At 42.4% G+C, this 17,343-nt stretch overlaps 1 protein-coding gene across 1 annotated transcript; it reads right to left on the bottom strand.

The window, feature by feature from the left end:
• Window positions 1-2,083: 2,083 nt before the first annotated feature.
• Window positions 2,084-17,071, bottom strand: NOM1 (nucleolar protein with MIF4G domain 1). The gene is made up of 11 exons (XM_418549.8): window positions 16,207-17,071; window positions 15,318-15,445; window positions 14,583-14,778; window positions 11,236-11,559; window positions 10,669-10,779; window positions 9,740-9,907; window positions 9,023-9,144; window positions 5,493-5,625; window positions 5,013-5,144; window positions 3,901-4,010; window positions 2,084-3,084 (listed from the first exon to the last, which is right to left on the bottom strand). Exons 1-11 carry the CDS (start codon window positions 17,059-17,061, stop codon window positions 2,907-2,909), a joined length of 2,457 nt encoding a protein of 818 aa, XP_418549.4. The 5' UTR covers window positions 17,062-17,071; the 3' UTR covers window positions 2,084-2,906.
• Between the last annotated feature and the right edge of the window lie 272 nt (window positions 17,072-17,343).

Raw genomic sequence — 17,343 nt, 5'->3', positions numbered from 1 at the left:
ACATGGAAGGATTGGTGCAGCTGCTCGCCTTTCCAGTGTGGGGTTATTTATATCAATTTGAAGCCCTTTTCTGCTTCATGTAAGGATTCTGCAGCATCTTTCTTAGTATTTCTTACAGGGCTTTGCCTGCAGGAAAGCTTCTCTAAGGAAGTTTCTTTATAGTAAGGGTGGTGAAGCACTGGCACAGGTTGCCCAGAGAGGTGATGGATGCCCCATCCCTGGAGACACCCAAGGTTAGGTTGGATGGAGCTCTGAGCACCTGATGGAGCTGTAAGTGTCCCTGTTCGTTGCAGGGGAGTTAGACCAGATGACCTTTAAGTGCCCCTTTCTACTCATTCTGATTTTCTGCAAGATGCATTCTATACATGTGCTACTGAGCATCTACCCTGTGGTAGACAAAGCAGAAAGTGTCAAAGCTGTCATACCTTCCCTAGCAGCTTACGTTCAGCCTGCAGTTCTGCAGGGAGCTGCCTGCCAGCACAGGGCTTGCTGCTCTTATAGGGGCTGAGCCCAACTATAAGAGGAGGCACGCTGACAGGGCTACCTTTGCTGGGGATGTTTTTTTTTTCCTCCAGGGTTTAAAAGAAGCGTATTGTCATCTCAGCTTTCCTTTCCACATGTGCCTTACTGCCTCAGGATGCAGTGAGTTTTGGCTGCTTTCCTTGGAAATTCAGCTTTTCCAAAAAAAAATTTATGTTTGTGCATAAATGTGAGGAACGTAAAAGCTGCAGGCAGGTAAAGTCTGCTTCCTTCAGAAAGAAAGTAATAGCTGCAAGAACCGGCTGTGAGTTAGAACAAAACACAATAGATGTTTGGCATAAATAATAAGGCCAGTAGGCTTTAAAAAAAAAAATAGCAATTGTAATTTTAGACTGTAAGGTTAAAGCCATCTCCTCCAATTGCACAGCAACACCTGCACCGCACCGCCTCAGCCAGCTGCAGCAAGGGAATGGGCTCAGACCCATAAAACACCAGGCAGTATTTCCATGGGCAGTGGTGCTCAGTTCTGATCACTGAGCGAGGCACACAAGCAGTACAGCACTGAATTCCAGGGAGATGGCTCAAGATCTGCCTTCAAGAGCAAAGCTGCCTCAACCTCCCTGTTAGAGCAATGCATTTGTATGCTATTAAACCACAAACAAGATGAAATGCTGGATCTTACCTGCAAAAAGGTAATTAATTGGGTGGCTGCTGCAGCCCAGAGGGAGTGACTTTTTACCTGTGCCCCATGCATTCCACAGCAGTCACAATTTCTAGAGGCTTGCACAGATTTCCTCCCATGCTCAGCCTCTAAAACTTGACCAGGTTTACCATGGTTGTTTGTAAAGGTGCTGTTTATGGGCACACCTCAGCATTCTGCCTTCCGTGTCACACAGTCCACCAAAACACAGCACCATGCTGCTTACACTTCTTCTAACTAGTATGGATTTTATAAAGAATTCATACTTTTCCTTTTGTTGCACCTAAGACCCAACTGAGCAAAAATGTGAGTTCTAAGTGGCTAAAGCTGCCAGTGGTCTGAACCAGGCTAAAGAAAGCATCTTGCTTTGCTCATTTTTTAGTTATCTCTTATGTGCAAATTATGTGCAAGCATAACCTGTGATTTCAAAACTGAGTCTCTCCAATCCCAGGATAACCTTTAAGCAGTCCTCCCCAGAAGAGGAAGGCCAGAAGAACAGTTCCCCGCTGGGAGAAGCACACCTCCTTCCAAAAGTGTCTCTCACACAACCAAGCAAAATATTCCACAGTCAGCTCCAATTAAAAAATAATAAAATATTCTTGTAAGGCTCATTTGCTGCAGAACTCAAGTCCTCCTTGCAGATGCTTTCTGGGAGCAAATTTTCCCAATGGGAACAGATCCAAAGAAAGAGAATAGATCAGTGGTAACAAACGCAATTAGGAAGCACCATGAATGATGGGACTGCTGAGCAGCTGAGGGCAAACCCACCATAGAAATAAAGCTGGCAGCCCTCATACAGGTAGATGCAGTACTTACTGTGAACTTGGGAGTGCCCCCCACATTTCAGGTCGCTCCCCTGCTGGCTATCCAGCTGGAATAAAGACAACATGAACAGCAGAACACTTCAGAAAATCAGTTTCATGTGTAGCTGTGGGCTGACAAAATAATCTGAGTGTTACACCAAGAAACATATACAAATTTTTAAGGCATTTGAATGGGAAGTGGAAGCAAACCCTATAAGAAGATATTCTATTACTAAAAGACTGCTGTTATTCATGCCTTCATGCCTATTCATTTCTATGCCTAGAAAATCTGATTAGTGCAAATAATAAGACTGGTAACTCCAATTTTAAAGCCGAGTACAACAGGTTAAAGGAGCATAAAACTCTGCTATAATCTCTACACCCAACATAACTGGGCGAAGTCAGATCCTCAGGTCTTTTTTACTACAACAATTCATAGAATTAGATGCTCAATTCAACACTTTAAGAAAAAAGTTACTTCCATCCCAAGCTGACTCATCAGTACTTGTGCCATCTAGTGGCTCACTCCTTCGGGGAAATGCACTGCTAGTTAATAAAAGCCTTTGGTTAAGGCTGCTTCTTTAACATACAGTGGTCAGCCTCCTGAAATATGCACTGCTGAACGCTACTGCTGACCAGGAATATGACACAATAGAATCCAACCTCTTCTCCAGACACTTGTCCACACAAAGTGCCCATACTTAAAGGGACATGACAAAAAACCCACCACATTTTCCCTTCCTTCAGAAACACCTTATATCCCCTTTAGTTAATCCAGTAACGAGTGTGCTGAGCACAGTTTCCATCACAAAAACGGATACAAGGCCCTCCTCATTCCCAACAGTTAAGGTCTGAAGGACTAAACAAGCTTTGCAGCTACATGCAAACCTAGTTTTTCTGCACGTTTTACTTGATAAACAGAACTACAGTTTGAATTTGGATTCTTTTGCTTGCAAAGCTCTGCTTGCAAGTTCAGCTCTTTCTTTTAACAAGCCAGTTTCTTCATCACTGTTTTGGACTTGTGCATTTTTCAGTAAGAAGTGGGTAAGGAACAGTTTCAAGCCTTCCCGTAGCATTCCCAGTTTGGGATTGTCAGATAGCCTGTAAAGATACAGATCAAAACATAGTATTAGACTTCTACAGTTACATTACAGAAAACAAACAAACAAACAACACCCCAAAACCAAAGCAAACACTGAACGTGAAATTCCTCCTGTTACAGCACAGCGGTTGAAACAATTTCCTCCTAACTTTATGTGATGTTGTGACTGCAATGCAATTTACTTCCTGGAGTAGGTTGTAAATTACGGCTGTCTCCACTACAACCAAAATGTTGGAACTCAATTTTACATGGGTGTTTGCAGATATGTTTATAGATTGTAGTGGATTAGGTGAAACGGAAGTGTCAGGGCAATTTTAGTCCCTTCAAAAGAGCTGATGTCTTTTGAACACTGTGGAGAAGGATTTATAAAAAGTTCCCCATCCCATGTACAACACTAAGATCTTCCACACAACATTCATTAAAAAAAAAAAAACAACAACAAAACCTTGAAGCTTTCCCTCATTAGTGTAAGAAAAAAGAAAATAATAAGGAAGAATTACTACAGAAATCTACCAGCAAAGACTGAAACTCAGTGCACACAGATGGCAAAGCAATAACATATTCAGGGTTACAGAGCTCTGCTCGTGAAAATCCAATGAAACATACATAATAAGGCTTTCAGATATTTGATGTAATACTTTTCACAGCTGTATGTGTATCACAACCTGCACTAACAAGCAAAGGATACCTGCTGCCCCCCACTTCCAGCTTCCCCCAGGCAAGTTTGCTTTTCAAGAGTGGATGAAAAAGGCAGTGTATAATTCCAAACAAAATAGGCAAAATTACCACTAATGAAAGATTCTCTGATGACTTACCTCCCAAAAATATCATTGATGTCGTCATGATCTGTTTTGACTAACAGCATGGTTAGCACTTGTCGCAAGAAACGGACTTTGGGTTTATCTAGATCACCAAATTCAATTACCTGGTTTAGAATAGAGAAAACTCATTCAGCTCAAGTATTTCAAACAACTGAATCTTCTTCACAGTGAGCAGAGCTCTTAGCAAACCTGCTGGCCTCCCATATATACCGAGTCTGAGGTTTGGCACAGGAGAATTATCTGAGAACACTGCCTCCATAAAGCCAATCGAAAAGGAAGCAGTCAGGTTTCTAAGGAATAACCTGTCCAGCAGTAACAGAGTACAAATATATACATTTTCAATTAGATAAATACTTCGGAAGTACCTAGAACAATCTAGAATATTGCCTGCTTACCACACTGCAATCACTCTTCTAAATAAATTCTACAGTCTTCTCATTCTGAAATCCAAGCACTCTGTATATTTCCTCCTGGTCTAATAAAAACCAACAGCAACTAAAATGCATGACACAAAATCCAAAGCCTGCTAATGAAATGGCCTCAGTTCCAAATCTTACAAATGTTCTACATGTGGAATCCTACAGGAATTGTAATGGTTTGTTTACCCTGTACATGTAGTGGGGATCCAGTAACACTGCCTTTTGCAACAGTCATGAGACCCAAATCACCTGTTCCAAGGCAGCTTCTCAGTTTGGGAGAGCAGCACCACTGGTTTCCTGGGTTATGTCAGTAGGACAGATGCATCCCCCATGAATTAGGGACTGAAGGGCAGCATGGCACATGAGAACCCTGGGTTTGGTGCAGAAGCCATGATGGCAAGGCAGTTACCCAAGCCTACTAGGTTCAATGAACTGACTACCAGATAAAAAGATGTTTCTACATCGTGTTCTTCAGGATTTTTGCATAACTAAGCCACCTCAGGCTCCCTTATCCCCAAAGGACAGCATTAGTGTAGTCAATATAATTAATCTGCTAATTTTAGACCAATTTACATCTTCATGATAACCAACAGCTAAAGCACCATCTAGGTAACAGAGAATATACATTTTACACAGAACTTGTAAATGCAAGGAGAGCACACATATTTTAAAGTAAAATACACCAACCTTGAGAACTGAAAGTGGCAACGACTTTGTCCTTACTAAGTGAACCAACAGCGATACCAGGTTGGAGATGGCACTGGCTGACAGGTTTCCCAAGTCTCTGATTTTGTCCCAAATACTAAACTGAAATGTCACCTAAATATCAAAGAAAAAAATGAAACAAAACCAAATGACCGTTTAAGTGAGAAACAGCAAAATCTTTGGGCCTTCTATTCTTTATGAGTCCTCTGCTCACTAGGAAATGTTGGATCAGATTGTTCAATTCCTTTCCAAATGTGCAAAACAGAAGAATGCAAACCTTCTGAAGAAGATATTTTGTTTCCTACTCAGATCTGACACGGAGTATACCTTACTGAATGCATCCCCATATACAAGGAGAATTTTTCCTCAGGATAATGAGATGTCAGCAGGCATGCACGTACTGTCAGGTGCTTAGTAACTGTCTCACTACAACAATGGCACTGAAAGTAGAAACTTCTTTACCTGAAATCGTCTTTCATATCCACAAATTTTGCTAGCCAAAAATGCATAGAAGGGGTTATATGTCTTCTCCTGTAAGCAGCAATAAAGGATAACGTGAACAATTTCTCTCTCCTGCTGATCTTTCAACCCAAGCCTAAAATTTAGGCAAGAGAATGAAAATAGTTTAGTAAGGGGAAAAAAAGACAACTACAACAGTCAACATTTTTAATACCTTCAGAACAAAACAGCACAAAAAAACCCACAAACAAATCTCATTCAATTCTAGCTGTTGGGAAGTTCTTACAGAGTCCTTAAAGCACTGAATAGAATCAATCCCTTTACACTGTAAGCTAAGTGAGTATTCTGGTATGGCAACGTGGAAGTGTTGCAGCATTAGTGGTGTTAAAGAAGTGGCTGTAAAAGCAACACCAGAATGGACAGAGGTGGAGCGATCCAAGTATAATTACTTCCTGGAAAGGGAAAAGTAGCCCACTCCCTGCTCAAAGCTTTCCACAAAGGAAAACAGAGGAGACGATCTGTCATCATGCAGTCATTGTTTGCACCTTTGAAAGCAGACATACTGCAGCAAGCACTGCAACTTGGTGTGCCAATACAGAAGATAAAGTACTGATACTGTAGTATCAATCCATAGTATCAAACAAAAGCAAGAAAACAATATCAGAAAGAAGTTACACCGTCTGTCTCTTGACATCAAGGCCAAGGACAAATAGCCTTCCCACTTGAACATTTGACCACCCTGAAGGAGGCACTCTGGCAAGGAACAGCAACTAACTCACAATGCACCTGTTCTTGTGAATAATATGATTTAGCTTCCAGGGCTGTCAAACACTTGGCAGCATTAAAACCAATTAAAATGAAGAATGTTTAATATTATAATCTGAAAAATGTCAAACAAAGTTATTTTCATTGCTTCGAGCTCAAGTTTCTCATGGCATTAATATAACTCAAATGTATTTTCTAACTAAGTTCGACCCCACTGGAACTTTGCTCTACAGTCTGCAGAGTACAGGCTGTCATAGTTTGAGTCTAACAGCCATTGGCTGTGTGCTCCTCCAGACACCTGCCATTACATTTGATCACAGATACGTACCAGAAAAAATATTGTCATTCAGCCAAAGAACAGAATTTAAGGTTTTACAACTGAAAAATTTGGGATGATTTCTAGGTTGATTTCTAATCAGCAGTGAAAACTTAAGCCTGCTTTCCCAAAACAAAAGCACTGTAACTGCTAGGTCTGGGATATCATTCATTTGCTCTCCTATCAGCCAAAGTGTGTCTGAGTTGGTTACAGAAGTCTTTTCAGAAACAAATAAACATGTTCTCAGCTATCTGGAACATATCTAAGAGATGAAGTTACATCGCAGTCACTAATTTGGTACAGACTCCTTTTCCTTATTCATTACCACTTCTAACATGACTGAGGTATTTTGGAAATGCTCACGTTGCCAAACATTTGTAATCAAGTAAAACAGCTTTTTGGTTTTGTTCTTATCTTCGCTTGTTCAGAGACCCAGCAATACTTCTTTTCAGACCTTGTATTTCTAAATAACTTCACTGTAGAGCTGTACAGATTTCAGAAGCCTGGTAGTTTTCAATAAAGAAGCTGCAGTCACCTCAACTATTAAATCACTCAAGAGGTACAACACCCCCATGGACTTGCAACTCTTGATCACTTTAAAAGTGATCTTTATACGGACCTCTATATATGGAATAACCACCTCTAAAGCAGATATTTTATCACCGACATAAGCCTGTCTCCAAGTAGACTAGGTATCATCAGCTGAAGCTCACAACTATCAATGGCTCCAGATCAAAAATAGCAACATTCAATATCACCTTTTAAAAGTTGATACAGGTGATTACAGTAGATACAACCACCTACTCGTTATTCTGAATTGCACAACACAATACAACAGGATATTTAAGACTTCTACAACTGTTTCCATTTTTTTTTTTTTTGGTGAAATGCAGAGCTTTTCCAGTTCTTCATGCCTATGAAATAGCTTAAGAAATTGCCTGTTCACCAAATTTAAGAAGCACTCATCCCCCCCTCCAGTGTGAGTATGTGGTTTGGTAAGGATGTGCAGCCCCTCAGATAATGAAAAGGATCGAGTCTCACTCTGGCTCCAGTCATGTTCCCAACACTCACATGTTGAGCCACTTCAGGGAGCTGTTCTGGATACAAGCTAATGGCTTGCTTTTGTTGAGAGGAGGAGAAAGAGAAGCAAGTTACAGCAGCCTGGATTTAAAATGGTTTAAATCACCATTTCATCACACCTGAACTCTGCCAGAGATCTAGCAGCAGATGAATCAACAAGTGCAATTAAAATACATCTTTATGTGTTTCTCATGCTCTTTCTCAAGGGACTGACATGAAACATATGAATATAAATTTCCAAACACCTTGAAAAGCATGTTCATATTGCAGTTAATTCCTTCTGTGACAATTCTGTGTACTTTCCATTATACTCTGCCAGATGTGGGCAGATTTTAGAGTCCTCCTCTATCTGCATTTGCTGCATGAAAATCAGTACTGATGCACATCAGGCAATCTGCAGACGTAGTTCTTCTGACAAGCCTGTGTGTATACAGATTTGTATACTAGTTTAAATAGCACAGATGAGAGGCAAGGATCAATTTGCAAATTGAGCTACCAGGCCTTGGCAAGAACTGCGGCAGCAGCAGCTAATTTCTTTTAATTGAACAGGGCCATATTAAGATATTGGAATGATTCCACTGCAGTCTTAAATCCAAGCTGTGTTTTGCAGAAGTGGCATTTAATCAAATATTAGTTGACTTTATTACAGAGTCTGTTTTGGTTTGGTTAGCAAATTAAATAATTGCATGCCATCCTGGTAAAACAATTCCTTTGAATTACAAGGCTGCAACAGGAAAGTTCAGACCTGATCTTCCCCTTCCCAGTTACTAAAGACTCGCAATTAATATTCTGACAGACACAAAGAATAACTTAGTTTGAGCCCTTCCCTGATCACAGTCTTCTAAAAAGCTGTTTGCTATGTGTTGTGGAAACTGCTCTTAACATGATATGTCACCCTGGAGCAAATCCAAAGCTAATAAATTCTCCAGGATGGAATACCTTCTGCAGGAGGGAAGCTCAGGTGCTAGAACACTACTACAGGTATGGACAGAGACATACACAGTGGCAAGAGCAAGCCTGCAACAGAGTGGGATCCGCTAGACTGGGATCCATATTTTTTCAGTGGAAAAAACACAGAACTTCCTTAAATCAGAAGATGATGTAAATCACAGTTCTGGACATGAATGCTAATAAGAGGAGCTACTTACTTCCCCTGACTGCCAGTCAGTTCTGCCTGACTCCTATTAGTCCTTACAGAATTTTGATTCCCCTCTCACCCTTTTATCCATCCTCACGAGGACCCCTAGTTACACACCTCTGTGATCACATTATTGATTAAATGCTGTTAAGTCCAGACCAACAATATTAGTTTTCCTACCCAGCTAACACTAGTTTTAGTTCTGGGCTTTCTTCTGACTTAGTCAGTACTTACTTAAGTAGCTTTTCAAAGGCATCCATGAAGTCTTCACTTGTCATCAGTACACAGAAAATACTTCTCCTGATATCAGTGTTCATCCTCTGCTTACGAGCAAGATCCATTATCTTGGAACTCACCTGAAAGGAAAAAAAAAAAAAAAAGCTTTAAAGAAGGCTATTTCTGTGCAGCCTCCAATAGGACCATTAATGAAAATCTCCAGTAAATGGTAAAGCATGAATCCAAAGGTCCTGAACTTTTGTCCAATAGAGGTACAGGCGTCATCAGGAGCTTTTTCAACTATGGAAATCTAGTTTAATTGTGCCAATTATTTTTAAGAAGTGCTTTGCTAATGCATGGGACCATGCCATTACCATCTCAACAAATTACTTTTAGAATCAGCTTAGAAATATGCCACCCATGGACGACAACACTACATACAAGAATTCAAATAATCAAATCTACTTTAAGCGTTTTCTTCCATTTCACATAACAAGCTACTTTTGCATAAATGGATAGAAAGGAAACAAACTATAACGAGTAGCTCTTATGAAGGTCATGAGCCCAATACTTTGAAAATTTTAAGAGCAGAATTTACAATTCAAAAGTTTCACCTTACAGGAATCCACAGAGTGCTTTTTTGAGGGCTCCAAAATGAGTTATTCACCTATATCAAGAACATTCAGAAGAACACAGACAACAACTAGATCTATAACCAATCCTGCTTGGATTTACCTTTCCAATATGCAATTTTTGCTGAGTCTTGCTGTCTGTGTTATTGATCATTGGTGCTCCACTCCAGGACGAGCCTATGATCCACCAGCGACCAACCCGATCTGCATTGAGGAGGGATTCCAGGGAGACACGGAGCTGTGTTTCTTTTCCAGAACTACTGCTGTGAACCTTGAAGAACAAAAATAGCGTTTTTGAAGATATTTTTGAAGATACTTTATCTACTTAAAAGTACTTTTAAATAAATGCTGTAAATAAACACAGAAAAGTTTATCTCCAAAAGATCTTTAATTTAATTCCACCATCTGTTCTTCCAAGCAGCAACCTGAAGAAAATTTACCCATTTTCCTTTAGTTCTAGTTTCTCAAATAGATGAAGTTGATCAAATCTGAACTGAAATCAAAACGGAATTGTTTTAGACACTACCCACATGGCTCCCAAATATGAAAATAAGGGAAAAAAAGCAACACATGAAAGTTTTCAGAACTTCCAGAATTATGGTCAACTTAGGAGCAGTATCTTTATCTATGCATAAAAAAATCTTTGGAAAAAAAAGAACTTGTCATGATGACTCATTTCTTCTACACAATCATTAAACGTTCCACAATCTCTGTCATGGACAGAGACATGGACTTTGCCTCAGTCTTTGATCAAGTATGACGTATTTTAGCAGATTGTTCTGCAGAAGGCTGATTGGCAGGAGACTGTTCAAGTACTGAAGTCATTTTAGACCACGAGAGTTTAAGATTGCTAAAAGGATTCCTAAATATTTATTTTATATACACACATGCAGACACACAATATGCATATGTCTTATAAAAACATAACTACCTCCTCTACTACATATTACACACCATCAAGCTGACATAAGCCAGAATTAATTATCTGTAGTGTAAGAGAAGCTATACTATATCTGTCAACAAAGTTCTCACCAGTGTTCTTTGCAATTTGCGGAGTTTTTCAACTGGTTGAGGATCATAACCAGGAATCTTACGCATGTCATTGTTCCTCAGTGCCAACATGGTCTCTAGCATAAAACGAACCTACCGGGAAAAGAAATATAAATATGAATTACGTGCTGCAAGTTTGTTAAATAAAGCAGAAGATGTGTTTTGAAAACACTGCTCTGTGGGAATAAGGAACTGATCTGGCAACGTACTTTGAAATTCAGATGACATGGATACAAATACAGAGAAGGATGTTTGCTTTAACTCCTATTGTATTCACTCAGGTTCAAGCTTGAATTCAAAGTCTTAGCTGCTAAACACCAAACTTTTTGAAGTGTAAACATGAAACAGAAGAATTATCTACTGCGTAATACATGCAACAGTTCTAGTTTCACCACTTGTAAGACAGATAAGGAGAAAGTAAATAACTAAATGTAATGATTGAGCTCTGAGAACCTGGAGTACAGCAGAAAGCGTTCTGGTAAATTAACACTTGTACCCAAATACTTAGCAAGGCTGATTCAGAAAAGAAAATCCTTAATATACACATACCCTAGTCTGATCCTTAAGTTCCTTCTCTGCTGTGTTTGCTTTGCTCTGGGCTTCACTGATCAGGTCCTTCAAAGCCAACGCGTCATCTTTTCTCAAGGAAAAGCCCACGTTTTTCAGGAGAAACAAAATGAGTTCAATATCTTTTTCAGTGAAACTGCTAACAAGTTTCTTCAGAATATCAAAGATCAGCAGGCAATGAACTACGTGGAAGTTATAAAGATGGGCAATCAAGGCAAGCAGGTTTTCACATTCTTTCCCCTCAGCATCACTGCGACTGAGTTCATCAAATTTCTTCACCACGGCTTCCAAAAAGTGAGCACCGACCTGGCAATAGTTCCATTAAGGAAAAATATAGTCAGCATTTAAACATTGGTAGATTTTACAGACATCTGCAACACATACATGTTGGGGGCACTGATATTATTAATTTTAAAGAAATATTGTTGTTCCCGTCAACAAATATGGATGTATATATATATAAATATATATAACTGTGTCACATTTTCTTAAAGTATATGTTACTTAACCTCATATAGGCCACACAGATGCCTTTTAAAGTCTGTGCAAAAAAAACCAGCAAATGTTCTGAACTTACAGTACACACATCACAATTTGCTCCCACACTTTTCACAAACATCTCCTCACAAACATCTGCTGCCAGATTGGCATGTTGTTACTGCTAACCATTTATCCAGTAAAAGCTGCATGTCCAAAACCAAATGCATCATAGTTTATCATTCCAAACCAAAATATTTAATAGGTAGTGAAGTAAAACAAAGCCAAACATAACAAACTTTCACTTGCAGAGCATAAGCTTAACTGATTTTAAAGTGAGAATAAAACTCAGCCAGCTGTCAGAGGTACAGCTGAAAAAAAAATCCCAGAATCTGTATGCATGAGGAAAAAATGAATGCTAAAGACTGGAATTAAAAAGCTTATCAAAGCATAGTTAGGCAATGAACACATTACTGCTAGGGTTCAAACACGACTTCCCTCAGCCCACTCTCCTCACCATTATTATTGTGGTAATATTTGCTGGTTGTTTGTTTTTTATTGTTTTGTCTGTAAGTCCTGGCAGTAGCACTGACTTGCATGCTAAACCTCCAGTAAGTGAAGATTAAACTATCCAGCAATCCCACTGCACAAATGTATACACACAGCCACTAGAATCTTAACTTTTGCACTGACCAAGCTAATCCAGAATGCAGTTGTGTTACACTTGTGTGTAGTGCATACACTAGACTTATTTTATGGAAAATAAAAAAAAGCCCTATGGCACTTCATAATATAGTTAAATGCTACAAACTTATTGTAGGGGAACTGTCAGGACACAGCTTGAACTGGTGATTGAGCACCTGGTGAAGGGGTGTGGCTGGCTCAGGGAGCACAGGTATATTTTTGCACCTGCAGTCCCCACTTAACCAGAAGGGGAGGACCCAGGGTGGAGCCCTGCTGGGCTCATATAAGGACCAGCCACTGAAAGGAGAGCATCTCTTGGACCTGGGCTGCTTCTTCAGGAGTGCTCTGTAGCTAGAAAGCTCCTTCACCAGCTGGGCGAGTTCTGCTCTTCTTTCTGTATATGGCTGTTGGCCTACCTGTGAATGCTTTACCTAGAATTGCTGAGAAGTTGTCAGAAACAATCTTGCTTCTTCATGAACAGAGCACTTATAATCAAAGGTGCTGAGTAAGAGGGTCATTAGTATAGAAGACTGTCTGAATATCAGCTGCCCATTACACAGTATTCTAGTAAGTTTCAGCTTCTGAGCAGATTACATTACTCCTCTTAAAGTGGTATTATAGTATCATGCATTACTTGTATTAACAACAGCCTTCCAGGAAGCAGAGAAACAAAGTTTAACACCAAGGCTGCGTAGGGAAGTTAGTGTAACTGCATCCATCTGATATTTAATATGATTTCAGAGACCAGTAATTATTTGGGTCAACAAATATGTAATGAACTTGCATCAACAGTTTGTGCACTACGTAGGGTGAGAATGTAACTAGATAGGAATACTCTGCTGAAACACCTCAATTCTCTAATGAAAATGTCATTGAAATTAGCTCAAATATTTCCCTTGCAATTTTAGCTTTCTGACAATCATAGAATCACTCAGGTTGGAAAGGACCTCAAAGATCATCAAGTCCAACCGCAGCCTAACCATAGTACCCTAACTCTAACAACCCTCTGCTAAATCATATCTCTGAGCACCACATCCAAATGGCTCTTAAACACATCCAAGGATGGTGACTCAACCACCTCCTTGGGGAGCCTTTTCCAGTGCTTAACAACCCTTTCTGTAAAGAAGTGTTTCCTAACGTCCAACCTAAACTTGCCTTGGTGCAACTTGAGGCCATTTCCCCTTGTCTTGTCACCTGTCACCAGTGAGAAGAGACCTACCCTGCTCTCACTGTAAACACCTTTCAGGTACTGGAAGAGAGTAATAAGGTCTCCCCTCAGCCTCCTCTTCCCCAGACTAAACAGCCCCAGCTTCCTCAGCCTCTCCTCATAGGGCTGATTTTCCAAGCCCTTCACTAGCCTCATTGTCCTTCTCTGGACCTGCTCCAGCACCTCCATGTCCTTTCTGAACTGAGGTGCCCAAAACTGAACACAGTACTAAAGGTGAGGCCTCACCAATGCCGAGTACAGGGGCAGGATGACTTCCCTAGTCCTGCTCACCACACCATTCCTGATACAAGCCAGGATGCCATTGGCCTTCTTGGCCCCCTGGGCACACTGCTGGCTCACATTCAGCCGACTGTCCAACAATACACCAAGGTCCCTTTCCATTAGGCAGCTTTCCAGCCACTCCTCTCCAAGCCTGTAGGGTTGCTTGGGGCTGTTGTGACCAAAATGCAGGACCTGACACTTGGCCCTATTGAAACTCATGCCGTTAACCTTGGCCCATTGATCCAGTCTATCCAGGTCCCTCTGTAGTGCCCTTCTCCCCTCTGGAAGATCAACACTCCCTCCCAGCTTGGTGTCATCTGCAATAAGCCAGACGTATGTCTCAATCATCCATTAACTTCAAAAATACAAAAAAGCCTCAACTTCTGAGAAAGCTGACATTTTGGAGTCACTTATACCTAGCTATGATTTGTACAACTGGGCTTTAAAATAACCAAAGGGACTTTTTCCACTGATGTGGAAGGGCTTCTGTAACTGCAGAATCTTTCTTACCTGTATACACAGTGCACAAATATTCTCATATGCTCCGGAGAACATCTATTCAACTACAGATGCTATTTAGTGCCATACAATCAGAAACAAAAAGGCATTCCAAACAAAGTATCAGCACGCTCCCCAGCTTGTACTGTTCAACAGTATTAGTCCCAGCCCCAAGAATTACCTCAGTTCCTACTGTATGATGAAGAACGCTGACCAAAAGGACGTGTTCCATCATCAGTCTTGCAGGCATGGCAACTGCAGTAACACAAGCATTCATAAGGATACTTGTTAGAGTTTCATTCATGTCCTTTCTGCTGTTGGCCATGTAGAGCTCTTCCAGCTGTCCAGTAATGGAGGACAAATTTGGCTCGCTCAACCTATTGAGAAACAAAATTCAATGTTTGCTATTTTGCTTCTTTGCATGGTTCCACCACTTTCGAGGTATCCAACTTGCAACCTGTTCCTAAGCCCAGCTAGTTCCTCTAAAATGAGCAAAAGACGAATGTAACGGACCTCTTGTATTTTGCTGTGTTCACTAAAGTAAAACCTCCAAGTTTGTTCAATTTTAACACAGCATACTGGTGGGGGAATAGTAGGGATTTCCTACTGCAGGGTTTTTTTTAAATAGGTGTACTGAAATTGACAGTTGGAGAATTACAGCTAGCACTTGTGGGCAGCAGCTGTGTGGAATTCAGCCCAACCTTAAATTTATTTGATAGGTGTTTCAACTTCTATAACTACCAGCTTTGAAGATTTTCTATCAACAAAGATAATTATTATTAAGGATAGCAGACATGGCTGCCAACTTAAAAACACTTTGCAAAGATAAAAGTTCACATCCGTGCCACCTTTCTTTGAATGATGAGCACTGTCACATAGAATCACAAAGATTAATGACTTGTCCTTATTACATTACCTATTAATGAGACCATTCACCATTTTCTTCAGTCTTCCCAATTCTTCTCTCTTCTTGTCATCGAGTGCCTCCTGAGCTTTTCTCACTTGAGGGGGAATGTACTTTGTAGCACCGTGATTATGATCCTCCTTATCAAGAAAACAATCAGCAGATGAGATTAGTATTTAAAACATTAGAACTTAAGTTACTTTTAAGATTGATATATCAGACCTTTTGTGGCGCATAAAATAACTAATGCCAAAGGAAAAAAAAGCATGCAGCAAGTTACTGCTTATGATCAGCTTGAGAGAAGCAGAAGAACCTACCTCTCCCCTTCACACGAAGTTTATGTAAACTACTTTTAATGAAACTGACATCTTAGGTCTCTGTTTTAACCAGACAGACAACAGAAACCCCCACAGGTGAAAGCCTCAGCTGCAGTGATGCTATCAGATTAACTCAGTGCCACGTGGCTAAATAATGTTTGGCTTCTTCTCCTCCACTTGCACTACAAAGTCAAGCATAAGCAGAGTATCTGGGATCCACAGGAAGAAGGAATTTCAATTTCCAATGCCTATTCATTGTCATAAGACAATGAATAAGGCTCTTTACAACCTTAGGGAAGTGCTTAATCTGGATCTGGGATGGTGACACTTTTGTTCCTTTTACTTGTTGACTGTGTGTACACAAACAAGGCTCTGTGTGTTAGGGTGCAATGTGCCAGCACGTGCCTTTAGGACTTGGCAGAAGCTCAGAAGTTAATGCTGCTGTTGGACCCAGCATGGTTTTCACCATCACCTCTCCACACTGGTCAGACAGCAAACAACCAGCGCTTTGTAGAGGTGACGTCAGGTCTGCTTTGAATGTACTCTGAGAAGCAAGTTTGCATTATTTCAAGCCAGCTCCCTACCTCCTGCTCTTCCTCCTCCAGGTCCGAGGCCTCGCTTCCCTCAGGCACCCCGCTGTCCTCGGGGGCTGAGCTCTCGCTGTCCCACTGCCCTTCCCCATCTGACCCCTCGAAGCCGTCAGAGGCCTCTATCAGCTCCTCGGAGTCCTCCTCAGCCTTCTCAGGGTCCTTCCCGCGCCCCCCCGGCTCCGGGCCCTCCTCCTCGTCGCTGCTGTGGCAGAGCCCTGCGAGGCTGGCGCCGGAGCCCAGGGCGCCCAGCACGTAGCCCAGCCCGTCCCGCAGGAAGCTCTGCGGCAGCTCCTCGGCCGCGGCCTCTCCTTTCTTCCTGCGGCGCTTGCCGAGCCTCAGCTGCCGCTCCAGGCGCCGGATCTCCCTTTCCTCCTCCTCGTTGGCCTCCAGCAGCGCCCGCTTCCTCGACGAAGCGGCGGCAGACGGCCGCGGGGCCGCTACCGGTGGCCGCGACGCTTTCTGGGGCGGTGTCTTCTTCTGCCGCGGCGGTTCCGGCTGCTTTTTCTCAGCGGGGGCGGGCGCGGCCGGAGCCGTGGGGCGGGCAGCGGGAGCCGGCCGGACCACCGCGGCGGGGACGTCCCCCGTCTCTCCGCGTCGGAGGAGGCGGCGGCGGCTCCGCTTCAGCCTGCGCTTCTCCTTCCTCGCGTCCCGCCGGCTCTTTCGGCTCGGCCTCTCCGAGCCTTTCAGCGGGTGCTGCGGCGGCGGCGGCGGCGGCGGCTGGTCCCCGGCCGCCTGCACGAACTCTCGCACCGCCAGCCGCAGCCTGTCCAGCTTCCCGTCGCCGCGGCGAGCACGGCCGCCCGGCCGCTTCATCCTACCCTGAGCCACGCCGCGCCTGGGCGCCGCCATCTTGGGGAACAACTGTGCTTCGCTTCCGCCTCCCGGGCGCCGTTTGGGGCTGCAGCGCCCCCTGCTGGGCTGGCGCGGGGCGGGAGCGGCTGTTCCTGTGGCGTGTGGCGGCCCGTTCGAAGCGCGTTCCAAAGCCATTCAATCCGTAGCGGTCACAGAACCGAAATCACAAAATCGTGGGGGCTGGAAGGGACTCCTGGAGATCATCTCGTCCAGCCCCCTGCTTCGGGTTCCCTACGGTCAGTTACACAGGAAGGCGTCCCGGCCTGTCTTGGATCTCCA

This window comes from Gallus gallus, chromosome 2 (assembly GCF_016699485.2).
Source record: "Gallus gallus isolate bGalGal1 chromosome 2, bGalGal1.mat.broiler.GRCg7b, whole genome shotgun sequence".
Lineage (NCBI taxonomy): Eukaryota > Metazoa > Chordata > Aves > Galliformes > Phasianidae > Gallus > Gallus gallus.
The sequence above is the reverse complement of the archived record's forward strand: the minus strand, read 5'-3'. Positions and strand labels throughout refer to the sequence as shown.

Excerpts from the sequence above, each read along its gene's own strand:
- NOM1 (XM_418549.8), bottom strand. The coding sequence starts at position 17,061 with ATGGCGGCGCCCAGGCGCGGCGTGGCTCAGGGTAGGATGAAGCGGCCG. Across the intron at positions 10,780-11,235 it reads AACTTAAGGATCAGACTAGG|GTTCGTTTTATGCTAGAGAC; the intron begins GTATGTGTATAT and ends TTTTCCCGGTAG. Across the intron at positions 3,085-3,900 it reads ATCAATGATATTTTTGGGAG|GCTATCTGACAATCCCAAAC; the intron begins GTAAGTCATCAG and ends GTATCTTTACAG.